Below are 25,522 nucleotides of genomic sequence, written 5' to 3'. Positions count from 1 at the left end.
AGTTTCTCGGCTTCCTTCTCATTGAAAACATCCCAAAAGTCTGAGTATTTCTTGGGCAAGGTGATGATGGATTCAGCGTCTGTGGCATGGCAGACCTTGGCTACAAGACAATGGTTTTGGCAATATTTAGAAGCAAACTAATTCTCTGTTGGTCCAAGAGATGCTGGGGTCGTGAAGTGTCAGCCATGGAATCCCTAGAATCACGGGGAAATGAGGAACCTCGGTCACAAAGAAGGAAACCTCTTCCATATGTTCCCTTATCCACATTCTGGTGGGTTCAGTCCATTGGCTTACTGGACCTGTCTTTAGGGGACGGCCATCTATGGCTTGCACCACCCGGGCGTTCTTGAAATCGTGATATTGTAATCCCAGAGAGTCGGCATACTCTCTATCAATGAAATTGTTTGTTGCTCCTGAGTCTATCATGGCGTGGATCATGACGGGTCCTTTTTTTGCTGACCACAAGGTGACCACTAGGAGAAATAGGACCCCGGTTGGCGGCTCTTGAGTGGGGTTTCTGACCGGGTTGGCGAGCCTATCTACGCCCGGTCGTTGGCTTCCCCCGCCGGCTTTGCGCCAGCCACCTCGGCCGACTCCGACTCCATGGAGGACGCCGCCGCCAAACGAGCGGCTGGCTTTCTTTTGGCTGGGCACTCTCTGGCAAAGTGGCCCCCGTCTCCGCAGTACCAACAGAGGTTTAAACATTGGCGGCGGGCCTTCTCGGCAACGTCTAACCTGGGGCGCACATTGCCCAATTGCATTGGCACCTCCCCGCTTTCTCTGGGGTATGGGGCTGGTGGCGGGGGTCTCCACACTGGACGTGGTTGGACGCCGGCGGGAGCGGGAGGTTTTGCCCCAGCTCTCCCACTCTGGCCTCGGAGCCATTGTTTTCTGTTGGCAAGCATGACTTCGGCTCGTAAACATTGGTCAATAAGTCTTTCAAGAGAGTTCGGAGGATCCACCTTGGAGATTTCTTCCAACATCTCGATATTGAGACCCTCCCGAAACTGTCCTCTGAGGGCTATGTCATTCCAACCGGTGTTTTGAGCCAGCACTCGGAACTCGGCTATGTACTGGGACAAGGGCCTGTCCCCTTGGGAAAGGCGCCGGAGTTTGTGGCCGGCCGCCTCCAAATTGTCCTCGATTCCCCAAGTCGCCTTAAGGTGATTTAGGAAGTTTTGCGCGGAACTTAGGTGTGGGGAGGCTTCATCGAACAGCGCCGTGGCCCAGTTGGCCGCGGGGCCGTCCAGGAGACTGTAAATCCACGCCACCTTGATGTCTTCTTTGGGAAACTCGGCATCACGGCCTTCTAGGTATGCCTGGCATTGACGACGGAAAACGTGAACCTTGGAAGCTTCTCCAGAAAACTTGGTTGGCAATGCCAGGGCAGGGAGACGGATTCCGCGTTCCTTCAAACCCCGTATTTCTCCCTCCTGCCCGTGGATCATATCACGGATTCTGTCCACTTCATCCTTGGCGATGGTGTAGCTGAGTGGCTGGTCTCCCGGTCCGGCTCCGGTAGACATTCTGGCCTAGGTTGATTGGTGCTTAAGGTGGCGGAGTCAAACTGTCAAGACCCAGGCTGCAGAGCACCAATAACCATACACAGAGGCCAGAATCTATCTAATATCTTTATTGTAGGAGTATATAAAGTTAATAAAAACAAGTGTAGAAGATAGTCCAGGAGTAGACCTTTCAGGAAAGGTCAAAATTAGTCCAAAGAAACAATGTCCAATATGAAATATTAAGGTCCAATGTTGTAATCCAATAACCGAAACACTCACTTTGCCAAGCAAAGTGAGGGGAGATGACAAGATCCTTTAGTCCACGAAACTTAAGCAAGGCTGGGAAGTAAACTTGATTCTTGGAACACTAGGCTTAATTCAAGGCAACAAGGAACGAGGAGCAAGAACAGGATCCGTGGTAAATTCGTGGCGAGGTCCAGGAAGCAAGGCAATGTCCGTGGAGCAAGGCAAGGTCCTGGAAAGCAAAGCAGGGCTGGAAACAGGAACGAGGGCTTGGAAGCGGGAGTAGTGTAGTCCACACACAACCTACTCCCGAAGCTGACAAATTGACTCCGCAAGATTCTAACGTGGGCAAAACACCTAAATAGGGTCTTGTTTTCCCGCCAGAGAGCAATTCTCTGGGGAACCAGAACTGAAAGCCATTCTCTGTGTCCAGATGCATGACTCCCTAAAGATTCCCATGGGAAGCAGGCTTAATCAGCTGAATGCCTGGCAGCGATCCTAGCACTCCTGCGAGAAGCCTCCTGAGCCCCTCTCTGTTGTTTATAAAACTCGTGGCGAGAAAATGGGGGAGATTTCGGCTCAAGGCTTGTTTGGCAGACTTCTGGAAGGCAAATCTCCTGCAGGTGCAAGGGCTCCAATTCTGGCTGAAAAAGCTCCAATTCTGGCTGAAACGGTGGGAAACCAAAGTTTTCCTCTTCATCTGTCACAACAGAGTTAGGAACGGGACTACATGGCCCATGAGTCATCACAATCCCTCTGCAAGGCCAGAAACACAGATTAATGGTGTAACATTAGAAAACGTCGACCATTTCTGCTAGCTAGGCAGCCACCTCTCCACAGAAGTGAACACTGACACTGAAATAGAAATGTTTATATGTTATTGCTGGAAAAAGCAAAGACCACCAGCATTGAAGCGATGCTCCTATGCCATCAACTCCGCTGGACTGGCCACGTTGTCCAAATACCCAATCACTGTCTCCCAAAGCAATTGCTATACTCCCAACTCAAGAACAGAAAATGGAAAGTTGGTTGACAGGAAAAGAGATTTAAAGATGGGCTTAAAGCCAACCTTAAAAACTGTGGCATAGACACTGAGAACTGGGAAGCCCTGCCCCTTCAGCGCTCCAACTGGAGGTCAGTTGTGACCAGCAGTGCTGCAGAGTTCAAAGAGGCACAAATGGAGGGCTTAAGAGAGAAACGTACCAAGAGGAAGGCACGTCAAGCCAACCCTGACCAGGAACGCCTTCCACCTGGAAACCAATATCCTCACTGCAGGAGAACATGCAGATCAATAATAGGTCTCTTCAGCCACCTACGGACACACCCCCAAGACACCAGAATGGGAGTACCATTATCCTCGGCCTTTGAGGGATCGCCTAAGTAAGTAAGTAAGTAATAAGTAAATGAGTTGGTCCTCCATATCCATGGATTCTGCATCCATGGATTCCACCATTTACAGCTTGAAAATATTTTTAAAAATAATAGATCCAAAATACAAAACTTGATTTTCCTATTTTTTTATAAGGGATACCATTTAACTATGCCATTATATAGAACAAGCCTTGAGGATCCACAGATTTTACTATCTATGGAGAATCTACAACTGATACAAAGGACCCACTAAACTCCATCCTGCAAAGTTAGTACATTAATTAATTACATTCTGATTTAATTTACCAAAGGGAATCAAACGTGTATCTCCTGAAACTAAACACTTCTGTTATTTGCATGAAGAAATTATTTCAAACCCATGGAAATTGATTGCTTCATTGTTCTGGAGTGTGTGTGTGTGTGTGCGTGCTTAAATATCCTCCAGCCCTTACTCCCTATCTCTTTGGTGAGATGAATGAGATTAATAAATAATTGGCGGGGGGGGGGGGGGGGTCCTTTATAAAAAGGCATCCATAATATACAGCAGAGGGATCCTGATAAGGAATGTACAGGTTGGGTTTGAAGTCAAGTCTTAGCCTTTTCGCTTATATGGTGTATGAAAGGCAGATTTCTTTTGCTTTCACCTGAATCTGATATCTTTTTCCACACTCTGGGCAAGTCGAATGGGCTCTTTATTTGTCCCAGCTTCTCTCTGGAAAAGGATATTTTCTTTTGCATTTTTAAAAGATACTGAAAATAGAATTATCTCTCAATGTGAACTCCTCATGAATTTCAGTCAACTGATATTTATTTCCTGATGATTGTAAGAAGCTCACCTTGAGCCTTACTTAGGCGATCCCTCGTAGTTCGAGGATGATGTTCCTCCATTTCTTGGAAGACGCCTGTGCATGATTTTTTTTAATGTGTGGAGGTCGGTGCACGGCCGGTCAACACAGTCTTCACAGATTGAGGTCCCAGCAGTGGTGTGATTAACACAACGAGAGTGGCTTCTCAGTCTCTTGCAGCCTTCTTCCGCCTTCACAGCCATTGTAACATGTAACATGTTATCCTCCGCCTGCTCCGCCGTTGAGGTCTTTGGGTCTTCAGATTGTTCTTGGTCTGGATCCTCTCCTGTGGCCACTCCTGGGAGTGTGTGACTCCTGTGGTTTTGCCCTCAAGTTCATTGGAACACGCAAGCGCCCTCACCACGTCAAGGTGACAATCCATCGCTCCCTTCTATTGCAGCTACTCTCATTCCATTTCCCCTTCAGTCTATCTGGTAGGGACCATTATGAAAAGAAGGACTGCTAGCAAGACAAGAAGTATGAAAAATGCGACATTCCAGAAAACAGGGACCCTGGGTCATGTAGTTTCTCAGGTATCTTGTTAGGGATGTCAAATTTAGATGTGAACTCCATTGCTTCTTGTACCCAGGAGACTATCATGAGCATGTGCGGTAGTATCCCAAGCTTGAGAAGCTCCACAAAATGTAGTTTCTAGAGTATCTAGTATAGTTCTTTGAATCCTGAACTGAAAAAAATGAGGTGTTGACACGCCAGACCTTTAGTGTATCTGAAATAATGGGCAAAAGTGCAAGTTATTTTAATATATAAGCTATTAGTAGACTATTCCAAAAGAGAGGTAAAATTTGTTCTGTTTAAATACACATGCACATACACACATACCAAATGATGTCAATCAAAGAAGCTCAGAAAAAGAACAGAGGCAACTCAGAATACATTTATAAAGAAGTAATTCTTAGCATTTCTCATGATTGGTGGATGTAATAATTATTCATTATTTTCTTTTTATGCATAAGTAATCGCCTTTTTTCTGGCACATGATAGATAATTGTCCTTAAGAATTTGCAAGTAAGATGTGGCATTTGCATAAAGATTTCCTTTTTAACTTACTTTCACCTCCGTGCTGCTGAGTTTCAGTCTGATGGAGAAAGGCACCTGGAAAGCAAAGTGGCTTTTAATGAGGGCATGCCTTATAGCAGAATAAATCATGTAACCTTTGACTTCTGACAGATAGCTTGTATCTTTGTACTGAAATGCATCCCCTGTGTAATTATAATTCTGTGACAGTTGCCTCCATTGAGTAATACCCCATAATACACTTGAAAGGATGCCATCAATAGCCTAATGATGGAAACGCTGGTTCTGAAACTAAATTTAGAGTTTTTTTTTTTTGATTTTGTCCACAAAAAGAGGATACAGATAGGGGAAAAATCCCAATCCAGTTCCTTTCTGAACAATTATATGCTGTTGAAACATGTGTATCACACATTTAATCAGAAGTGGGAGCCCTTTTGGTGAGAGCAATCTATCATCAGATAGACATGGATTGTGATAGATGATGGAACGTAGGAGAACTTGCTTCTCAGCTTGAATTTAAAGAGGTAGCATCTACTCTGAAGTATAAAAGGCTTTCTTCGCACAAGGACGTTAATAAGAAATTTAGCACCAAGACTTTTGTATCCTATCTCTTTCCAAGTCACATATATTCAATAATATGTATATACTGCACAGTATGTATTTTAACATTTACCAGGTGTTGAAACTGAAGGGATGTCATCTACAGATATAGGTGACATTTTGCTTTGGAGAAGAATGTACAAAGAATTACAAATGTCTTTACATTCAAGTTGGGAGAATGGGAGGGGGCAGCTGGAGAACACAAGCAGGAGAATCAAAATGGATGTCCCAGAACTTTGATTGTCCATGATTCCCCAGAGCTTTGATTACTTTTTAAAAAACCATACGGCTTTAAAAGTATTCAACCATAGGCTAGCCATCATAATCATCAACCCGGCTTCTGTTGCTAGTTGTGAGTAGAGTAGACCTATTGAATCCATGGGACTAACCAATGTATTGTTTCATCATTCAACAATTGAGTCAATGAATCTAAGATGCCTCTACACTGGGCAGGTTAACCCAATGTAAATTTGCTTCAGAGCAGCCTTGGCATATTAATATTGGATTGGGGGTCATTGTCCAGACAGCATCTGCTTTGCTCGAGCATACTATGGACCTCTTTACAGAGGACGCTGGAATCACTATGCATCATGGCGAATCTGGTGCTGCCTGGTAAGGGGCACCCATCACTCCATTCCCCGTATTGCCCAACTTGACGGTCGCCACATCCCATGGGGGAAGCCACCTTGTTTTTCCCCATTGTCTCAAAGGCAACATGGGAAACATCCCATGTTGCCGTGGCAATGGCATGTGCCAGATCTTCTATAGTTTTACAAAAGAGCCCCACTGAAAGTAGTTAAAGGTTATATGATGGGAGCCGGCAGACTCAGGACTTCATCAGATTACACTGGGAAGTGTACAGAAGTGTTCAGAAGAAGAGATTTCAGTCTAACTCCATTCCGTAATAAAAAGAAGTTTTTTCCCTACCTTGGGATCACATTGTTTAGTGCACTTGTTGTCTTGCCTATATTTCAATGAAGAGATTTCCACACTGCAGACATTTGGTCCCACCCACCATCCCTCCCGGTGCTTTTTGGTATTTCAACTCCCACAATTCCCATCAGCTGAGAAGGAGGGGAACGGCAACAGCACTGGCCCTCCCAACACAGGACACAGACAAATCATGGAAGGAAGGAAAAATGTACCCTAAAAGTTTATTTTATTTTTTGCAAAGCAGAAGCGTTATGAGGTAGCTTATAACCAAACCTTCCTGCTTGTGGAGCAAAAGGAAATTGCCCAAAAAAGTTTATTTTGATTCCTTCCCTAATTTCTCCTCCCACAAATTGGGTGGTTCTAACTTGAGAGCAACGAGTGCTACTTCATTCGAAATTCGGCAAAACATCTGGAGTTTTGAGAAAAATCCATTTCCTCACCTCTTCCTGATACGTTGGAAAAAAAATGCTGCCCTCCACATTTAAAAGACTAAAAAACTGCACTTTAACCAAAACAAATGTAGTGGACCCACAGAATACCAGATTTTAAGTGTAGAACTCAGTGGAATTTAAGTTATGTGATGAAGTGGTCAGTCATAAAACTATAGAAGATCTGGCAAATGCTGCCGAAACTAAGCCCATCTGATGAGGTCAACATTCTCACCTCTATGTTGTTACCACTGCTCTTGCAACTTTGGAACTCTTTCTGAATTCCTGCCCATCATGGGCACTTCAGCAATTGTCAGAACAGGGAACCATAAAATCAGCAAGAAGAGGAACCTATGTCAGCCAGAAACTGAGAAAGAGCTCCATGGTTGCCTAGGAGTGGTGGCATCATGGACATAAGCACAATCCCTCTACTGATGAGCTTAGGGAACAGGTGGCACCAGTCTGGATAGCAGATTGGCCTGAATCAGAGCCAGTCCCACTGTTCAGACTACCCCCAAAGCCCCAGTATACTCCAAAGTTTCTAGTACCTTTTGAGGTATCGCCTGATTTTACTAAAATTGGGGAACAGTTAGTTGAAACAGACAAACCTTCCCCCCCACCACCACCATGTTAGTCACCAGAAGTTGCTGAGCATCATGAAGTCAACCAGCAGTTCATTTTGCACTAGATCAGGGTTTGGGGTTCATGTAGAAAAGCCCCTACACTACTATGGGATAACCAAACTCTCTGTGTTTCCATGACAAGCAAGTACATCTTTGTTGCCTCTATGATAGAAACAGGTGTTCCTCTGCAGTGGATGAGAATTTCATTTAAAATTTCAGTTTTGTTTTGATAATAATTTATAAAAAAAATGTCTTCTCTTTAGGCAATAATTTTTTTTCACCAGATAGTGTATTGGCAGGGAAATTATTTATAAATAACCTCCTCCTCCTTTGGAGTCTTGACAACATAGGGGGAAATTGCTATGAATGCCACAATAACTGGGAGTATAACATAGAAATCTCTTTTCCTCTTCTGTCCCTATATAAGAGTTTCAGTTCAGACTAATGAGTGCCTTACACTGGCATAATGACTGCAATGCCTGTGAAAACTACTGAGAGTTGTTACCAACACTTCAGAATTATAGCAGTGTGATGTCATGGGACCATATGGAAAAGAAAAATATGGTAAGACATAGAATATACAGTAAGCTCTTAGTTATTTCTGGTTAAGTCAAACATGTAAGAAAACATTCTGAGCCATGTTCCTAAAGGATACCTGCTAAATCAAAAATATAACATACAAAGAAAAAGCGCAACAAACCTTGGACTTCGAAGCACCTGGATCTGTATCATTAAATAAAATCCAATCTAATAACACACTTCATTTATAAATCTGAAAGGGTTAACCTCCCCCTCCAAAGCATAATTTTCACCTAACAATATGCTCCCCACCACCACTACCAAGTGATAATTAGGAACAGAAAAGAATGGGAAATAAAAGGGAAATAAAAGAAGCAATAATTGAATGTGCACAAGCAGTAATAGTATTAGGGTGGAAAGATAAATCCAAATGGTCAGTAAGTAAATGATACCAATATATGGTTGAGCAAATGGAATTTGAAATTATGAATGTGAAACTAAATGTTGTAAAAACTAATGAAAATAGAACAAGAGAAATGGAAGAAAGATGGACAAGGATAAATAACTATATAATGAATCAATCTGGAGATCAAGCCATAAGAAATAAGATACAAATGTTATTTAGTATATAGAATGGAAATGGATAAAGATAAAGATATAAAGATTGTCTCACAAAGAAACGGATATGTAAAAAGAAAACAATCCTCATGTTGATGGTGGGAATTGTAAATGTTTTGTATGTCTACGGTATGTATTTTTTGTGTTTTAAAAAATAAAAAATCTGTATATATAAAAAAAAAGGAACAGAAAAGGACTGTCCGCACAATAGCTATGCCTAAGCTCAGGACTAAGCCCTTAGATGTACCTTGAGCTACACATCAAGAACTGCAGTTTGCACTCAGGAACACCAGCTAAGATTATTTTTTTACTAGTAGAGACTAAATTGGAGTGAAGAACTATCAGTCTTGCAGACTGATTTGATTAACTCTTGAATAAGTGGTAATGGTAGAACATTGGCTACTTAATATTCTAAGGGCAACATTCTAATTATCTAAATGAGAAGATATTAAATAGGCCATTTCATGTCATATGCCCTGCTTGGTTTTACTGAATCACTCTTTCGATTTCATCACCCCATGCAGATCTTAGATTTTGAAGTAGTTATTAGAAATTGCATTTTTGCATTCTATATTATGTTGCATATTGCATTCTTTTGAAAACAAGCTACAGTAGAATCTCACTTATCCAACACTCGCTTATCCAACTTTCTGGATTATCCAACGCATTTTTGTAGTCAGTGTTTTCAATACATCATGATATTTTGGTGCTAAATTCGTAAATACAGTAATTACTACATAGCATTACTGCGTATTGAACTACTTTTTCTGTCAAATTTGTTGTATAACATGATGTTTTGGTGCTTAATTTGTAAAATCATAAACTAATTTAATGTTTAATAGGCTTTTCCTTAATCTCTCCTTATTATCCAACATATTCACTTATCCAACGTTCTGCCGGCCCGTTTACGTTGGATAAGTGAGACTCTACTGTATTATATTTCCCCTGCAACACTAATGCCTGCTTATTTTTTACTCTTTGTTATTTACAGGACTGTGCAAAATTATCGTTAGTCCTGTAAGTCATTAGTAATTCATTAGATTCATGCAAATGAATCACTATTAAGAAAAGAAACATGCAAAAAAGGGGAGAGAAAATTTTAAGAATCAAAACACTCACCAATGATTTTTTTTTAAGATTCTGTAACATTCTAAAGTCTCCCAAAGTCAATTTAATTTTTAGTACAAGCATTAAGCAACTTTGGTAAAGCCAAAGAAGCCATTGCTAGACTGAGGTTGCTTGCCAGTCACCATAAGGAAGGACAGCTAGCTGAGCTGGGTGGGAAACTGAGAACACAGCGTTTTGGGAAACGTAGTTTGGGAAGGCGAGGCCTTCTGTGACAGAGAATTCAAAAAGCCCTGTCCTAAACTACATTTCCCAGGATGCAGTGCTCAGCATCAGAAAGCCTAATGGGGGCTACAGGAGCTAGCCATTCTGAGTCAGTCTAATAATAATAAATAAAATCATTGAATCTGCAAAGAGGAATAAAGTAAGTAAATAATAGTATAAATCTGTGCTAAGTTGAAATTCTGTGGTTAATTGTATGTCATATAGATCCACTGTTAAACAGACATTCAAAGGGATTGCTGTTGAGGCTTTTTGGGGGATAAATGCTTTTGTCTAAACTTTTTTTAAAAACCCCAAAATCAGTAGATTGTGAATCTTTCTGAAACCTCCGGGATTGATGCCCTGGTTAAATTGTGCATTGTATTTAAAATTCAAGGAGATAGCTCTTGATATGTGTGTGTGTATATATGTTGGCAAAAAAATTCAAAAATTCCCCAGAAGTTAGCGGATGAGTGTAACATTCTGATTTTGGTGGGCTAACAGTGTAAAATATATGGGACAATTATAGCAAGTTTCGTCATGATAGTTCTAAAAACAAGGGAGAAATAAGCCCCTGGAGTTTCCCAACTTGTTCAATTACTTTATAACCAAGTAACACATTTTTTGTTTCATTGTTACAAAAAATGTTGGTCCATCATTTTGGAAACACCCTTAAACACAATTAACCCCCTTCCCAATTTTGTAATGAATATTGAAACATTTTTATTGATTGCACAGCCTGTGTGTGTGTATACAGTTTTCATCCTCACTTCCTAAATAAATTATTCTGAATTTAATAATAAAATTAATGAAATGAAAGGTAATGTGTAAGTTTTCAGTAAATGAAACACTCTTTTATACTTTCTAAGGGAAAATGTAATGTGATACATTTTTAACTATTTATTGAATAGGAGTCAGTATTTCACTGGATGTTGATTACACACACTTCTTTTTTTGAAGATGAAGATCCACCTTTCTCTTTCTCTCACACTATCTTCCCTTCTCTTACTTAGAGCATGGAAACTACAATGTTTTTTTCCTCTGAAAGGGAAAGGATTAAGCTGTAGGCAAGAAAGACCTGGAGATTGATCTTCATTTGTATCATGCTCCTTCCTGCAGCCTCCTGAAATAGTTCTCCTGGGATATAGCAATAGTTCTCTTGGGATTTGGGAATCCATGTAGGAAGTGCAAGTAGTGGTTTGGTGTAAAGGAAAGTAAGATCTAAACTCACTGGGTCACCTCTAGACAAAGAAAAGGAGGAGGAGGAGGAGGACAATGGCCATGTCCCTTGGTGGATCAAAGAAGGGGATCTTGCTGCATTTGTCCTCTTCTGCCTAAGTGCTCAAATCATCAGTTCCAGTTCTTTCTGTCCACCTGCTTCCTCTTTCTGCTCTAATACTTTTATAAGACTCCTGCTCTTCTCTCCCCTCCCTATCTTCATACAGATACTGTTCATCCAGTCTTTCATCCCAGCCGGTGAAGAACTGACTGCCCATGAAATTGATGTTGTTTGTGCCACTGTTTGCTATTAGGTCTACCATCATGATGGTTTGCTATCTATTGTCAGTCCTGCCAGTCATTTGCACAATGTTAATAAAATCACCACATGGTTTGAATTATTCTGCAAATGAATAAATGGCATCACCACTGTTTGTTCCAATGTACAGCAAGTATATTACAAAACAACTAAAATAATGGTTGATCTAATTAAAATTGTAGTCTATCCTGAATGAACTAATTGATTTTAAACTAAGTTGTTTCTTCTTATGATGAAAGAAGAAGTAGTAGAAGAGAATAGAAGAAATCCTATGAATCCTTTTTTCCAGCCCTTAATACTGTGGCAAAGGAAAAAGATGAGCCAAATCCTACATCTAATGAAAAATGTGTTCTATTATTCTCTCATCATACAAAAGTGCTATATTTTTTTTTTTGAAATACATCAGCCAGAAGTTAAGGTGGAAGCTATCTTTGATTCTTAGAAAATTGTGGGGAGGGCGGAAGGATCTCTTTTGTCAATCACTTTTTCAATGAGGGTCATTGTGTTAAACTGTCATCTTGGTTTTCTAATGGCTGATAAGTCGTGTCTGTGAACCTTTTAGCAGACAAGTGGAAAATTAGATAATTTACTTTGTTTCTCAGCCCTGCCATCCTTCTCTGCAAGATCATAAAAAACAGGCTTTAAAGGTGACTTTAGTGGTTTGCTTTCATGTGGAATAACATGAAATGGTGTAATGAGGATTATCTTTTAAAATCAGTACTAACATGCAGTTCTTCAAGCATTATATGTACTAACAAGTAGAGATGGACCATTCTGCCATGCTCAATTCACCATTTCTCATTTTTGGACTGCTCTAATGTTGTGAATGCGCCTTCAGAGACTGTGAATGATAGTGGTGAGATCAGGAGAGGAAGGAAAAACCCTCGCGAGGAGGGCTCGTTGGAGGATTTGTTTAGGAAAAGGGTCAGGGAGACTGATGGGGAGTCTTTTGAGGAGGATTCATGTGGGGATCCTGAGGTGGAAATGGATGCTGGGGAATAGGTGTTAATGGAGGAATTGGGCACGGACTGGGCACGGGCACCGGAGATGCTTGGGGACGAATCGGGGCCCATGGATACTGCTGATGCTGGGGAAGCTTGGGTGTCTTCAGAAGCGGATCCCACTTGGTCTGCCTGGAGGAGTGAGAGGGGGTCCACAGGTGTGGATAGAGTTGGGCATGGGCAGGATGATTGGGACTCTGATGAGGAATTCGGAACACTTGACCCAAGGGCATTGGCTGTGTGGAGTTCTGATTCAGATTAAAAAGTTGAGACACCTGCTCTTTGGGCGTGGATAGTTTGGACGCCCAGGGAGACCTGGATATATTGGGGTTGTTTGGCCATTATACCTTGCGTGTGGCAAGGTGTTGCTGGGCGCCATTGGGTTTCCTGTGTGTGTTACTGAAGACTGGACTGGGACTTTGCAACGCATCTGCTGTTCGCCCTCGTTGCTTTGGCTCTCTGTGCCATTTCATGTTGTGACCTTCTTGGATGACTTCAACCTCTTGGACCTTGGACCTTGGACTGGAACTTGACTCGGCTTTGCTCTTCACTCCCAATCTGTGGCTTGGCATCGTTCTCTATTCCGTGGCTGTCTGCTGTTGCTGACTACTACCTTCACTCCTGATACCGATGCTGTCTGCTTATCCTGACTTTGGACCGGCTTGACGACGTTCTCCCGCTCTGCTCCTTTAACTCCTGGCTTGGCGTTTGCTTCTGCAGCAGCTTGGCACTGCTGGTTTATCCTGACTTCGGACCAGCTTGACAACGCTTTCCCGCTCTGCTCCTTTAACTCTTGGTTTGGTGTATGTTCCAGCAGCGGTTGCTGCGAACTCGCCTACGTCTCGCTGTTTCGCTGGCTTTGCTGCTCTCAACTGGGAGTTCCCTAGCTCAGTTTGGGCGTTTGTTTGTTTTGAACTCCTATTTGTACTTTTGAGTTTTGGGAAAGGTTTGTGGGCTTCAATACTACTTGCTTTAGTTCATGCCTCTGTTTTTCAGCCCATTGTGAACTTTTGGGTCAAGTTCTAGAACTTTAAGTTTAACCCGGATTATATCTTTGGCTAAACCAGATTATTTTGCCAGTTCTTGTTTTTTGGGGTTTTACCCGCTTGTTCTACTTAATAACACTGATAGTTAAGTGTTTTAAGTCTTTTTAGTTTGTTGAGCTATTTTTTTGGACTGTTGCTTTAATAAACTCTATTTTGCTCTCTAATTGGCGTCTGACATTTGACATCTAAACTCATTGTGTTCTAGTTCATCAATTTTGAATTTTCTTTTAAAATATTCTCTGAAAATTCATGAAAGTCTAGCTCTAGACCAATGTTGTCAAACACTTGTGGCCCTTTAGGTATTTTAGACTTCAGTTCCTAAAATTCCTGGCTATTGGGGACAAGCTGGCTAGGTCTTCTGAGAGTTGGAGGCCCAAACATTTGGAGGGCCACAAGTTTGACATCCCTACTCCAAATGGAACCTAAGGAGTTCAATAGACATTAAAAGACAATGGACATAAATCTTCTATCCTTTGAAATGATGTTAGCAAGTGTTCAAAGTAAGTTTGGTCTAATAAATAGTGGGATGTTTTTTCCTCAGATTCACTGCATACTAATTACATGCTTTGATTCAGTGGTTTGCATAGAATCAGAAAAAAGTGAACATAAAATAACAAGATACAGAAGATAACTTTTGGGTGTCAATTAGGATCTTGCTGTAATTTGTCCACTTCTGCCTAGGTACATAATTCAACAGCTCAGTGTTTTTCATGTCTGCCTTCCTTCCTCTTCCCACTTTAATACTTCTGTAAGTCTCATGTCCATCTCTCCCCTCCCCATCTTCATACAGATAATGTTCATCCAGTCTTTCATTACAGATGAACTACTGACTGCCCATGGAACTGGTGCTGTTTGTTCACTACTGTGAATTTTTACCACCCATCATGCAAATAAATAGAGTGAAGCGCCAGCATTATTTGGGGCAAGACCCAAAACAGTATCAGTTGTTAGCTTCAAAGTCAGTGGAGTAGTAAAAGTAGATATAAGATTAATAGTGACAGAAAGATTAATCTATTTCATTAAACCAAAGAGATATTAAAGCATCTTTCTTCTAAAATGTAAAATCAATCCCTTTCAACGTATTGTTACCCTAATGTGATACCTTTGTTTCCCTTCTGGTATGATGACATATTGAAAATATTACAAGTCTCATGTTTACATAGGTATAAGACTGAGACTATCATGAAAGCGTAAGGATGGTTGAATAATCTATTACAGTCTATGTCAATTCCACATGTATTATAATAATATAGCTCTATCTATATCTTCTTCTATGATACTTTTTCATAAAATCCACATATGTATGCATCCTAAATTGTGGAATTTTGCAAGGTTTATTTTTTTTCTTCAAAAATCAAGAAATGCAGCTCAAAATCTACAAAGGTGTGGAACGTCATAAAATGTATTAACCATGCATTAATCTGAAAAAAAAATCAAAAAGTCAGACTATAACTCCCAGAATTCCCAACTAGTACAACTAATTGCCTTACTACCTAGAGGATTTTGGGTAGCTGTATTCTAAAACACACACACACACACACACACACACACACACACACACACACACAACTTTTTCAAGTTTCAGGCCAGACAATGCAGAACAGTTTGCTTCAAAATAAGGGTCAAATGAAATGTTTGAATATTGCTGAAAAGAAATGAAATTCTTTATCCAACAGTTCAATATTCAGACATCATCCTCTATTTGTACACCTCTATCTATACTCACGATCTAGCCCTTACCATTAATTTTTCAGTTTCTTCTACTAGGCACAATGAAAACTAAGTGTTACTTCCCACTATTACAATAAAGTGAAATCTCAAATCCAATTTGAGTGGCAATGTTCCAGATTTTAAATATACTTGCTTTCTCCAATTTTCACTTCAGCCTTTGCAAAGGAAAGTCTTGAAATAACCATTTGTTTTTCCTCACATAGCAAGCGGAAGAGAAACAGAGAGCCTGTGAAAAATTTGTTAACTACCTCTTTTCTTACCTCCTGACAGATGAAAATGACAACTTCCTTCCATCTTTCATTCCTCCCTTCTATTCTTACCCACAAAAGATGCCAAATCTAGGCTAACTTGCTGCTCCTTCAAAAATGCATTTCAAACATTGCAAAGCACAAATACTTTGAAATAATTTTGATCCTACCTAACCCTTGACTCAGAAAAGTTCACATCCATTGCCTCATTCTAAATAATCCAGCATTCCAAATAAAGCATTTAAAATCATTTATTTTATCATAGATCCTTTTGAGAGTCTTATAAAAGCTATAGCCCCTCTCCCTAGATATGTGCACTTAAGCACAATTTTAAACATTGTCAAAGGCTTTCATGGCTGGAATCACTGGAATGTTGTGTGGTTTCCGGGCTGTATGGCTATATTCTAGCAGCATTTTCTCCTGAATTTTCACCTGCATCTTTGGCTGGCATCTTCAGAGGATCTGATGGTGGTAAAGCAAGTGGAGTATACTTTGGAGTGTCCAGGGTGGGAGAGAGAACCAGTGTCTATTAACCAAGTGTGAAGGGTGCAATTAGATGGTTTGATTTGCAAATGTTTGAGTGGGATCTATCCATTAGTATGTAACTGAGAAGATTGCATAGTCAATAGTGAGGGCATCTGCCTGGAAGTAGCCAGGCCTTTGTTGCCTTGGAGTGTTTATTGCCTGGAGGCATCCTTTGTCTGGGTGGTGCTCACTAGCCCTTGATTGCTTGCTGCCTGGGGCCTTCCTGTGTCTGGGAGGTGTTCATTAGTTTCTGTCTTGATTCTGGTGTTTCTCATTTTAAACATTGCTTCAACAAAATTAAAGGAACAAAACATATATAATAAGCTATGTATTCCTGATTAATGTTCAATCAATTCATGGGATAATATAACTCTTTGTCAATATATATATATATATATATATATATATATATATATATATTGTGCTGTTTTACTATGGAGTAAACAACAAAACCATTTAACCAAATCACACCCAATTTGGCCACAAAAGACATAGTCATCCAATCTATGTCTTTCAAACAAAAAAACCTAGAAAAATAACATTCAAATTAAAGGATGAGAAAGAGCTGTTTTCCTCCTTTAGAAATGCCTCAGAAAGGTAGGCCCCGCCCTTTTAGGCCCCACCCATTTCATATCCTAGCCATTCCCTCAGTCAAAATGGCACCCAGGGCACAGGTAGCGTGCACTTAGGCCTCATTCACACTGCCTATAAAATACAGATTATCTGATTTGAACTGGATTATATGGCAGTGTGGACTCAAGTTCCTCCACACAGCTATATAACCCAGAATTCCAAGGCACATAATCCACAATATCTGCTTTGAACTGGATTATCTTGGGTCCACACTGCCATATAACCCAGTTCAGTGTGGATTTTATACAGCTGTGTAGAAGGGGCCTCATATAATTCAGTTCTAAGCAGTTAATAGGAGATTATAAATATAATATAAAATAATTACTGTGGTATAATAATTCAGAACAATATAATATCTAAAATCAGGACAGTAAATAAAGAACAATACTGAAAACAGGGAAATTCCAGCCAGGAAAAAAACAGGGCTAGCTAACACCTTCCAACAAAGGATTCTCCCAGGCAGGAAATATCCAGGCTTTGAAGCTGCAAGGCCATTAAATGCTAATCAAGGTGATTAATTGCAGCATTCATACTTGCCACACTGAGACTATTAATTGCCCTTCAACCTGGGCAACCAAGGATTCCACATGGTAGAAAGCAGCCAAGCTTGCAAGCTTGCAAGTGCAATTCAAGCTGGCCAAACAATGATTCCCCTACAAAGGAAGTAGATGTCACACCTCAGGATAGCTCACCTTGCTGAACACACCAGGCTGTACACAGATTGAAGTCTTTTGTAGTTTATTAGGAAATAGGAAATAAATAGTTCTTAAAAAGCAAAAGTAAAGATCCAAAAGATTGTTGCAAAACCAAGGCTATACAGATTAATCCAAGAAAATCTTAGGCATAAAAGAAGGTTGCATTAATACATGACATAGTCCCATGAACTTGATTAAAGGATAATCCAAGAAAGCAAGAGCTGCTTCTAATTCTACCGAGAAGTTGCTTTTGACAAAGGTTTCTCTCAGCACACCCTTTAATATTCTCTGCACAGCATGAATGCATTTCTTTGCCCTCTGGCCTCCTTCTCTCTTTTTTGTTTGCTATTCTGACACTCCTGTGAACTCAAAATTTCAAACAGCCAGCTCGATCCAGAGATGCCGTTCCATCAAGGCCAGATAGTTCATTAGCAGAAGCCTCTGTCTGCTGGCTATCTACCGGGAAGCTGTCCTCCCTTTGCACCTGGCTAGCTTCAGTATCAACTCCTGTATCATCAACACCATCCCCTGCCATGGGAATGCCTCCCTGCTCTTCATCTCTCACAACAGGGACAATCTGAACCTGAATCCCATAATTCCCATCAGTCATCTAGAAACTGAATCCCATCATCTAGAACATCTGGAACCTGAATCCCACAATCCCCATCAGAGTCACTCTGAAACTCCAGCTGAGTCACAACAGTAGCCAGGCTTCAAAGCGGCTTTTTGATTGAGGGTACTACTCCAGCTCGCCAAACAAGAATTCCCCTCGCTATAACACAGTCAGGCATTGAAGCTGCAAGGCTATTCAGTGCAATTCAACCAGACCAACAAAGGATTGACCTTGGTAGAAGGCAGCCAGCCTTTGAAGCAGCAATACTACTCTGTACTATTGAAGCTGACCAACCAAAGATTCCCCTAGGTAGCAAGAAGCCAGGCTTTGAAGTAGTAAGGCAATTCATTGCAATTCTAGCAGCCCAAAAAACCATTCCCCTAGAACGCAAGTACCCAGCCTTCCAAGCAGCAAGCCTATTCTGTTGCATTCCAGCTCACCAAACAAGGATTACCAAAAGAAGAAAACAGCCAGGCTTTGAGGCTGCAAGTCTATTCACTGCTATTCCACCTGGCCAACAAATGATTCCCATAATCCACAGCAACATGTGGCCGGGCACAGCTAGTGTTTTATAAATATATGCTAAAATACTTCACTCTTGTTAAATGCTCTCTTTCTCAAATTGTGTTCTCATATTAGATCTAATTTAGCACTAGCATTTATTCTAATTGAAGAAAGGCTAATAGTTTAAAGTAATGCGAAGTAATCACTAGGCAAGCCCTGACCTCAACTTCTTCATCCCCTTAGTTCCTGCTATTTTCATGCTGAAATCTGAAGCAGGATATTAACATTTGCTTGCAAACCCTTTCAAGACCTCCTAATCAATTTAGGAAGGTCGAGATCAAGGCATTGTGGGCCATGCACACTCATGTACTCGCCTTTCACCCTGATGTGAGCAACACAGATCCTTGCATAGTGTTTATTTACATCAACTGTTCTCTTCTTTATCAATGCTGTAAATTCCTGGGTTTCATGGAAAGGAGTAAACACTGCAATAATCTATGATCAATAGACAAAAAGTAGAGAAAATACACTGGGCTTCCTCGCACCCCATTTCCTATATCTGGCAGGCAAATGCCTTTTCATTCAAGGAGGTTTTGGCAGTCGAGACCATCAATTGGCAAAATGAACGAGTGTTGCTCTTAATGAATAGGTGTTGCTTTTAATTCAGGGGTATAATGTGTTTAATTACTTTTTAACTACTTAGTTTTTTGTTTTAAAAATCTCTTTCTGAGCAGCCTTGAGTCCCAGTTTTGCAAGAAAGGTAGGCTAAAAAGCAATAAATGAAGCCAGCAGTCTCTCTTTTGCATAACATGAAGATAGAAATAACTCTGAGACTGCTGCAGAAGTGTCCAGAAATGCCAGGTGTGTGCAAATCCGAATGAACACGTGGCTCTTTCTCCTATGAATGGATTCAATTTTCACATTTTCAGACATCTAAGTGACTCTTAGAGTAGAGCTGTTCAATCAAGTGTCAAAAAGAGGATAATAAATCAATTCTAAAATCTACGTCCTAATAGATATATTTTATCCCTTTGATACACAGTATAGTAAGATTGTCTCCATCCATGCCCACTCAACAATGGATTAGAAGTATTCCCTGTCCCCAAAGCCTTTCCTTTCAAACAGATGAATGTCTTGAAGAATGCAATGTGACAGTGTTGAGGTTTCTGGTAAATTATGCCAGAGAGTTCTAATTACAATGCAAGAATGAAGCCAGACATTGCCTCCTCCTCCCAGGACACAAGTCAGCAAAATTCAGAATTGCTTGCCTTGGATTTGGTGCATGAACCTGTCTTGTCTGAAGTCTGGAAGTTTCCCAATTAATATATGCAAAGCAGTGTAGCTTCCACATGTGTATGTCTTTAAGTGATTTGTCACATGCACCAGGATTGTTTCCTTTAGACATTAAAATGCAAATGTTAAACCACATGCCCCATAGGATGGAAAATGAACTGCTTAATCAATGAGTCCATGATGGCAAGCAATTAACAAAGCCTTCCCTCTTGTCCAGTGTAACACACAGGCCTTTCCAACCTACAGAATGTACAGACGTCAGAAATTTGCATCAACTTTCTCACGGCTGTCATAACGGACTTTTAAAAATGTCCTCAGACCCAGAGCCATCAAATCATGTGCCTTCCATATCCTTTGCATTGCACTGAGGTCTGTTCTTGTGCTGATAAAAAGAAAATTAAATGTATTCTCTGTGCAGTTTTTTTCCTCCCTCCTCCATCTATTCGCAGCTGGCTGAAAAGAGTCAAAGTGAATAGAGAGTTGAATTAGAATCAGGTTCAGTATGAAGGAGAATTAATTATTGAAGATTTTAAAATTCATTTTATGGGGACAACACAATAAAAAGGTATCATCTTAAAGAAAATGCAAGTGGAGGAACAATTTAATCTTCAGATAGTAGGACTCGCTTCCTAAAAGGTGTTTGATATTCATTAAAAGAGGGAGGCAGCTCATAATAACTGGTGAGTGATTAAACTCACATAAAAGTGCAAGATTAAATCTAGTCCGAGTAGAGGGAAATCCTCTTTGAGCAGAGTAAATTACTAGGTAGTAAATGAAATAGATGACTATTGACAAGACAACAGATTACCACACAACATAACTTGTTTTAATACATTAACTAGCTGTAATCAGAGCTGAACTGAAAACTCATCACAGGGATGGGAGGAAATTATTATTCTTGTTTATGCAATTATTCTAAGGGTGGAAAAAGAGCACAAAATATTTATGGGGGTAGAAACAAGTCTCCACTTGCAACCTGGCCAATGTTACTCCAAGCGATGTCTGACAGACAAGAACCGTGTTGCACTCATTGGCTGCTGCTGTGATGTCTCATGGGCCTTGTAGTCCCGTTCCTAGTACTATTGTGGCAGACGAAGAGGAAAACATGGGATTTACACCGTTTCAGCCAGAAACGGAGCCTCTGCACCTGCAGGATGTTTGCCCTCAAGAAGTTACCCAAACAAGCCTTGGGCAGAATTCTCCCCCGTTTTCTCGAAAGGACAATTATAATAAAGATAGAGGCGCTAGGGAGGCGAATCGCCGAAGCGCCAGAATCGCAGCCAAACAATTAGCTGATTAAGTCTGCTTCCCTTCGGAAATTCTAAGGAGTCATGCATCTGGACAGAGATGAGTTTCACTTCTAGTTCTCCAGGGAAAGTGTTCTTCTGGCGGGAAACGAGACCCTATTTAGGTGTTTTGCCGCGAAGGAAACCTTGCGGAGTCAATTCGTCAGCTTGAGGAGTGAGATCGTGTGTAGACTATGTACTCCAGTTCCCTGTTTCCTGGATCAATTTCCAGCCTTGCCTTGTTCCACGGACTTCTATGGACTCAGTTCTTGCTTCATGTTTGCCTTGTTTCAAGTTTGATCTTGCCAAGTTTCAAGTCTTGCCTTGCCTTGCGTTTTAAACCACGGACCTTGCTTCCTAGATTCAAGCCTTGTTTTCCAGTTTCCTTCGGATTTACCTTAAGCCTCGAAAGACTATGGACAGTTCCCCACACTATTGCTTGCCAAATAGTGTGTGTTTCGGTCAAGTGGATTATAACTTTGGACTCTAATATCATACATTGGACATTGTTTTCCTGGACTATATTTGAGCTTTCCTGAAAGGTCTACTTCTGAACTATATTCTTCACTTGTTTTTATTGACTTTATATATTTCCTTAATAAAGATATTAGATAGATTCTGGTCTCTGCGCATGGTTATTGGTGTTCTGCAGCCTGGGTCCTGACAGCTGCCATAATGGGAACAGGATGGGGATGGTTAGTGAAATACATATATAGTAGAGTCTCGGTTATCCAACATAAACGGCCCAGCAGAATGTCGGATAAGTGAAAATGTTGGATAATAAGGAGAGATTGCTCGCTTACTCACTCAGGCAGTGAGTTCCCTCTCTCGTGCCTTCTCTCCTCTCGCCCCCTCTTACCCCCCTCCCCCCTCTCACTTACTCACCCACCCTCCCTCACTTGCTCACTCATCAGGCCGCCACTGCCACTGGTGAGTGAGCGAGCAAGGGTGGCAAAGGAGCCAGCAGCAGCAGGAGCCTGGCAACTTCTTCTTCCGTCACTACCACCTTTGCCGCCCACCCTTCCTCTCTCACTCACTTGCTTTCCCTTGCTCGCTCACTCACTGGGCTGGGTCCCAGCAGTGTGTTGCACCTACTGGCTGTTGCCAGAATGGGAACAGGATTGGGACCCTGCCTAGTGAGTGAGTGAGTGAGCGAGCGAGGACAGGTGAGTGAGTGAGAGAGGAAGGGTGGGCAGCAAAGGTGGTAGAGGCATCAGAAGCTTCCACCTTTGCTGCCCGCCCTCCCTTACTCACTCACTCACCCACCCTCCTTCTCTTACTTGCTCATTCACCGGGCCAGGTCCCAGCAGCAAAGGCAGCGGCAGAACAGGACCCAGCCCAGTTATTGAGGGAGGGAGGGAGGAAGGGCAGGTGAGCAAGTGAGCAAAGGAGGGTGGTAAAGGTGGCCTCTACCACCACTTTTGCCACTGGCACAAGCAGGGTAGAGAGCCAGGGCCCAGAGGAAGCAGGAAGGGGAGGCTTCTGCCAGCGTTGCCACCTTTGCCACCCACCATCCTTCACTCACTCAGAACCAGGACCCAGTCGGGAGGACAAGTGAGCAAGTGAGGGAAGGCAGCCCCGGGGCATTGGATAATACAGAGTGTTGGATGATCAGAAGTCAGATAACCAAGACTCTACTGTATTATGCTTTCACCTGAGTTATGAAATGCAAGATGATTGGGTAAAAATAGTTGCTTACACAGGTCCAAAGTTGTGTTTTGCTTTAGATTCTCAGGGAGAATTCACAGCAACCCATGATTTTTGCTAACCAGAATCAGATGCATGCATCATGGAGCTGATTCCTCTACACCTTTGGGATAACAGGTCAGTCTAGATGTACAGTGTTCCCTCACTTATTGTGGGGGTTATATTCCAGGACCACACGCAATAAGTGAAAATCGGTGAAGTAGGGACGCTATATTTATTTTAATATTTATACATTATTTTAGTAGTTATACACTATTTTAAGTCTTTATCAACCAATCGTGTGTTGATAAATCACCTCCTTCTCCTCCCATTGCTGCTTGGGCTCCTTTTCTCTCTCTTCGGCTTCTCCTTCCTCCCTTCCTTAGGCTATAAATTGTAATTTTTTATGATTTATAATAGTCTTTTAGAGTTTATTGAAAAACAGCGCGAAACAGCGAATCCACAAAAAGTGAACCGCGAAGTAGTGAGGGAACACTGTATCTGTAGATATTTCGAGTCTAAGCCTGTATCTCTTATCATAAACGTCACACAGTTTAGCAGCTATCTTGTTATATGAACATCACATGGTCTTAGACAATGCATTTATACTATATTGAATAAGAAACAACTGTCAAATGCAAAACGCAAAAAAAATCTGGTTTTCATATTACATTACATTGGTAAGGAAGTAATATCTTATCAATGAGCATAATATATGTATTTCATATTGCAACTATAGAAGAATTCATACATCTCTGAACAAGCATCTCAATATATTTCATTAGTTCATCATAAGTAGCTTTAAAAAGACTGAAATTCTGTTTTACTAGTATGCTTATTCAAAATACAGGCCAGCAATCTCAGCCTTTCTAGAGATTATAATTACATATGTAGCCTCATGTCTTCTGGCATAGCTTATTAAGTGAGCAGTCTCATTTTGTTTTCTTCTCTTTCTTTTATAGGGTTCATAAGGCTATATTATCCTTATCCAAAAACTTATCCTCATAATGTTCTCGAAAAGGTGAAATATCAGCGACCTCTGACACACAAGTTCTACCTATGGACCTTTGAGCATGGCTAAATGCTTTGCTTGATTCTTTTACTCTTTCCTGAGTTTCCTCTGTTGGGCTTCTATCAAGGTCAGTGCTCTCTGGATCTGGTTACAGTACAAATTTACTAAAGCTCCCAGTTGAACAGTTCTTCGTAATTGTTTTCATTATCTTTTGTTTCCTTTTTTTGCCAGCTAGCAGCACTTCAGCCCACGTTTTACTGTACTTTTCCACTGTCCCTTTACTCAAACACAAATTTTATTAAACATAGACTGCATAATTTTTTAATCAGTGTTTCATATTAACTGTGGTCTATTCCCCACTTCCAGTCCTGAAATTGGCTAATATATGGCTAAATATAACAAAATGCAGCCTAGCACAAAACTGTTGAATTTGTGCCTACCTGAGGTCGTTTTTTAATTGCAAAGTGTATTGAAACTTATATGCATGACAGTTGCTCCAAAAGTAAGAGTCATATGCAATATGCAACCCTCAGAAAGGACGAGGGAAGGAAATAGAAAACATTTGAAAAATTGCCCAAAAATTATTCCTTGAGTAGAGACAAACTATGACATAGAGAGTCCAGGACAAGTAATAATCTTTTGTGAGTTTGTGAGTTTCTTTACACAAAATGTGCACATTTTTTGCCACAAAAATGCTGGACAGCAAATGTCATATAATCAACAAAATGTACATTTTTTTTTGCACATAGTAAATCTCAAATTATGAGAAACCTCCAAATGTAGTTTCCAGTTATTTTCCTCACAATGGAAATGGCAAAATTATTCTTGCATGTGAGAATAAAATATACAAAAATGTAGATTCCTGGCATCAGTATTTGACCTCATTTGAGCATGTGATAGCAAAGACTATTGAATTGTGCTCTGCAAATTTATTTTGGAACCAAAATGTTGTGTGGTTTTTGGGTTATATGGTTCTAGTAGCATTTTCTCCTGATATTTCACATTCATCTGTGGCTGACATCTTCAGAAGATCCTCTGAAGATGCCAGCCACAGATGAATGTGAATTATCAGAAGAAAATGCTGCTAGAACATGATCATACAGCCCGAAAAGCACACAACACTCCTGTGATTATGGCTGTGAAAGCCTTCAACAATACATATTTCGGAAATGTTCTCATTCCTCTTTACATACTATGGTATAGGTTTAAAACAGCACCCTCAACCAGAAAGAAAGATAGTATCCATTTTAATTTCATCTCCTATAAATATTTATGCTCAAGGTGGAGCTAGTCGAGCAGTGTATGTTCCATTTAAACCAACTGAATCATTGAAATGCAACAAAGTTCTGACCTCTCTGATAGGCCAGGACTAGAATATTTCCACATAGCAGAGGAAAATCTTTTCTTTGCTCCACTGATCTCTTTGCTCTACTGCGATGATTGTTTATTTCTGGACTGAATCCAAGATTTCTTCCTCTATACCCAGAGCTCAACAACCAGAAGGAAAGATGAGAAAAAACAACAACAACGAATGAGCACACTGGACTGCTCATGTTAAAATGCTCAGTGATTTCTGTGTAGAATCTTCTTCGGTCTCATATATCTTTGTTTGGTGATGAGAAAATTGCATTTCTATTCTGAGTATTTTATTTTACTCACCTGTGTC

The 25,522-nt window shown here is 40.8% G+C and overlaps 1 protein-coding gene across 1 annotated transcript in view; it reads right to left on the bottom strand.

Moving 5' to 3' along the window:
* Window positions 1-5,008: 5,008 nt before the first annotated feature.
* Window positions 5,009-25,522, bottom strand: part of pudp (pseudouridine 5'-phosphatase) — a 193,370-nt gene continuing 172,856 nt past the window's right edge. Inside the window, exon 4 of the mRNA XM_062975303.1 lies at window positions 5,009-5,077. Coding sequence (XP_062831373.1) covers window positions 5,024-5,077 — 54 coding nt within the window. The 3' untranslated portion in view covers window positions 5,009-5,023. The remainder of the gene's footprint in view (window positions 5,078-25,522) is intronic.

Source organism: Anolis carolinensis, chromosome 3, assembly GCF_035594765.1.
Source record: "Anolis carolinensis isolate JA03-04 chromosome 3, rAnoCar3.1.pri, whole genome shotgun sequence".
Lineage (NCBI taxonomy): Eukaryota > Metazoa > Chordata > Lepidosauria > Squamata > Dactyloidae > Anolis > Anolis carolinensis.
The sequence above is the reverse complement of the archived record's forward strand: the minus strand, read 5'-3'. Positions and strand labels throughout refer to the sequence as shown.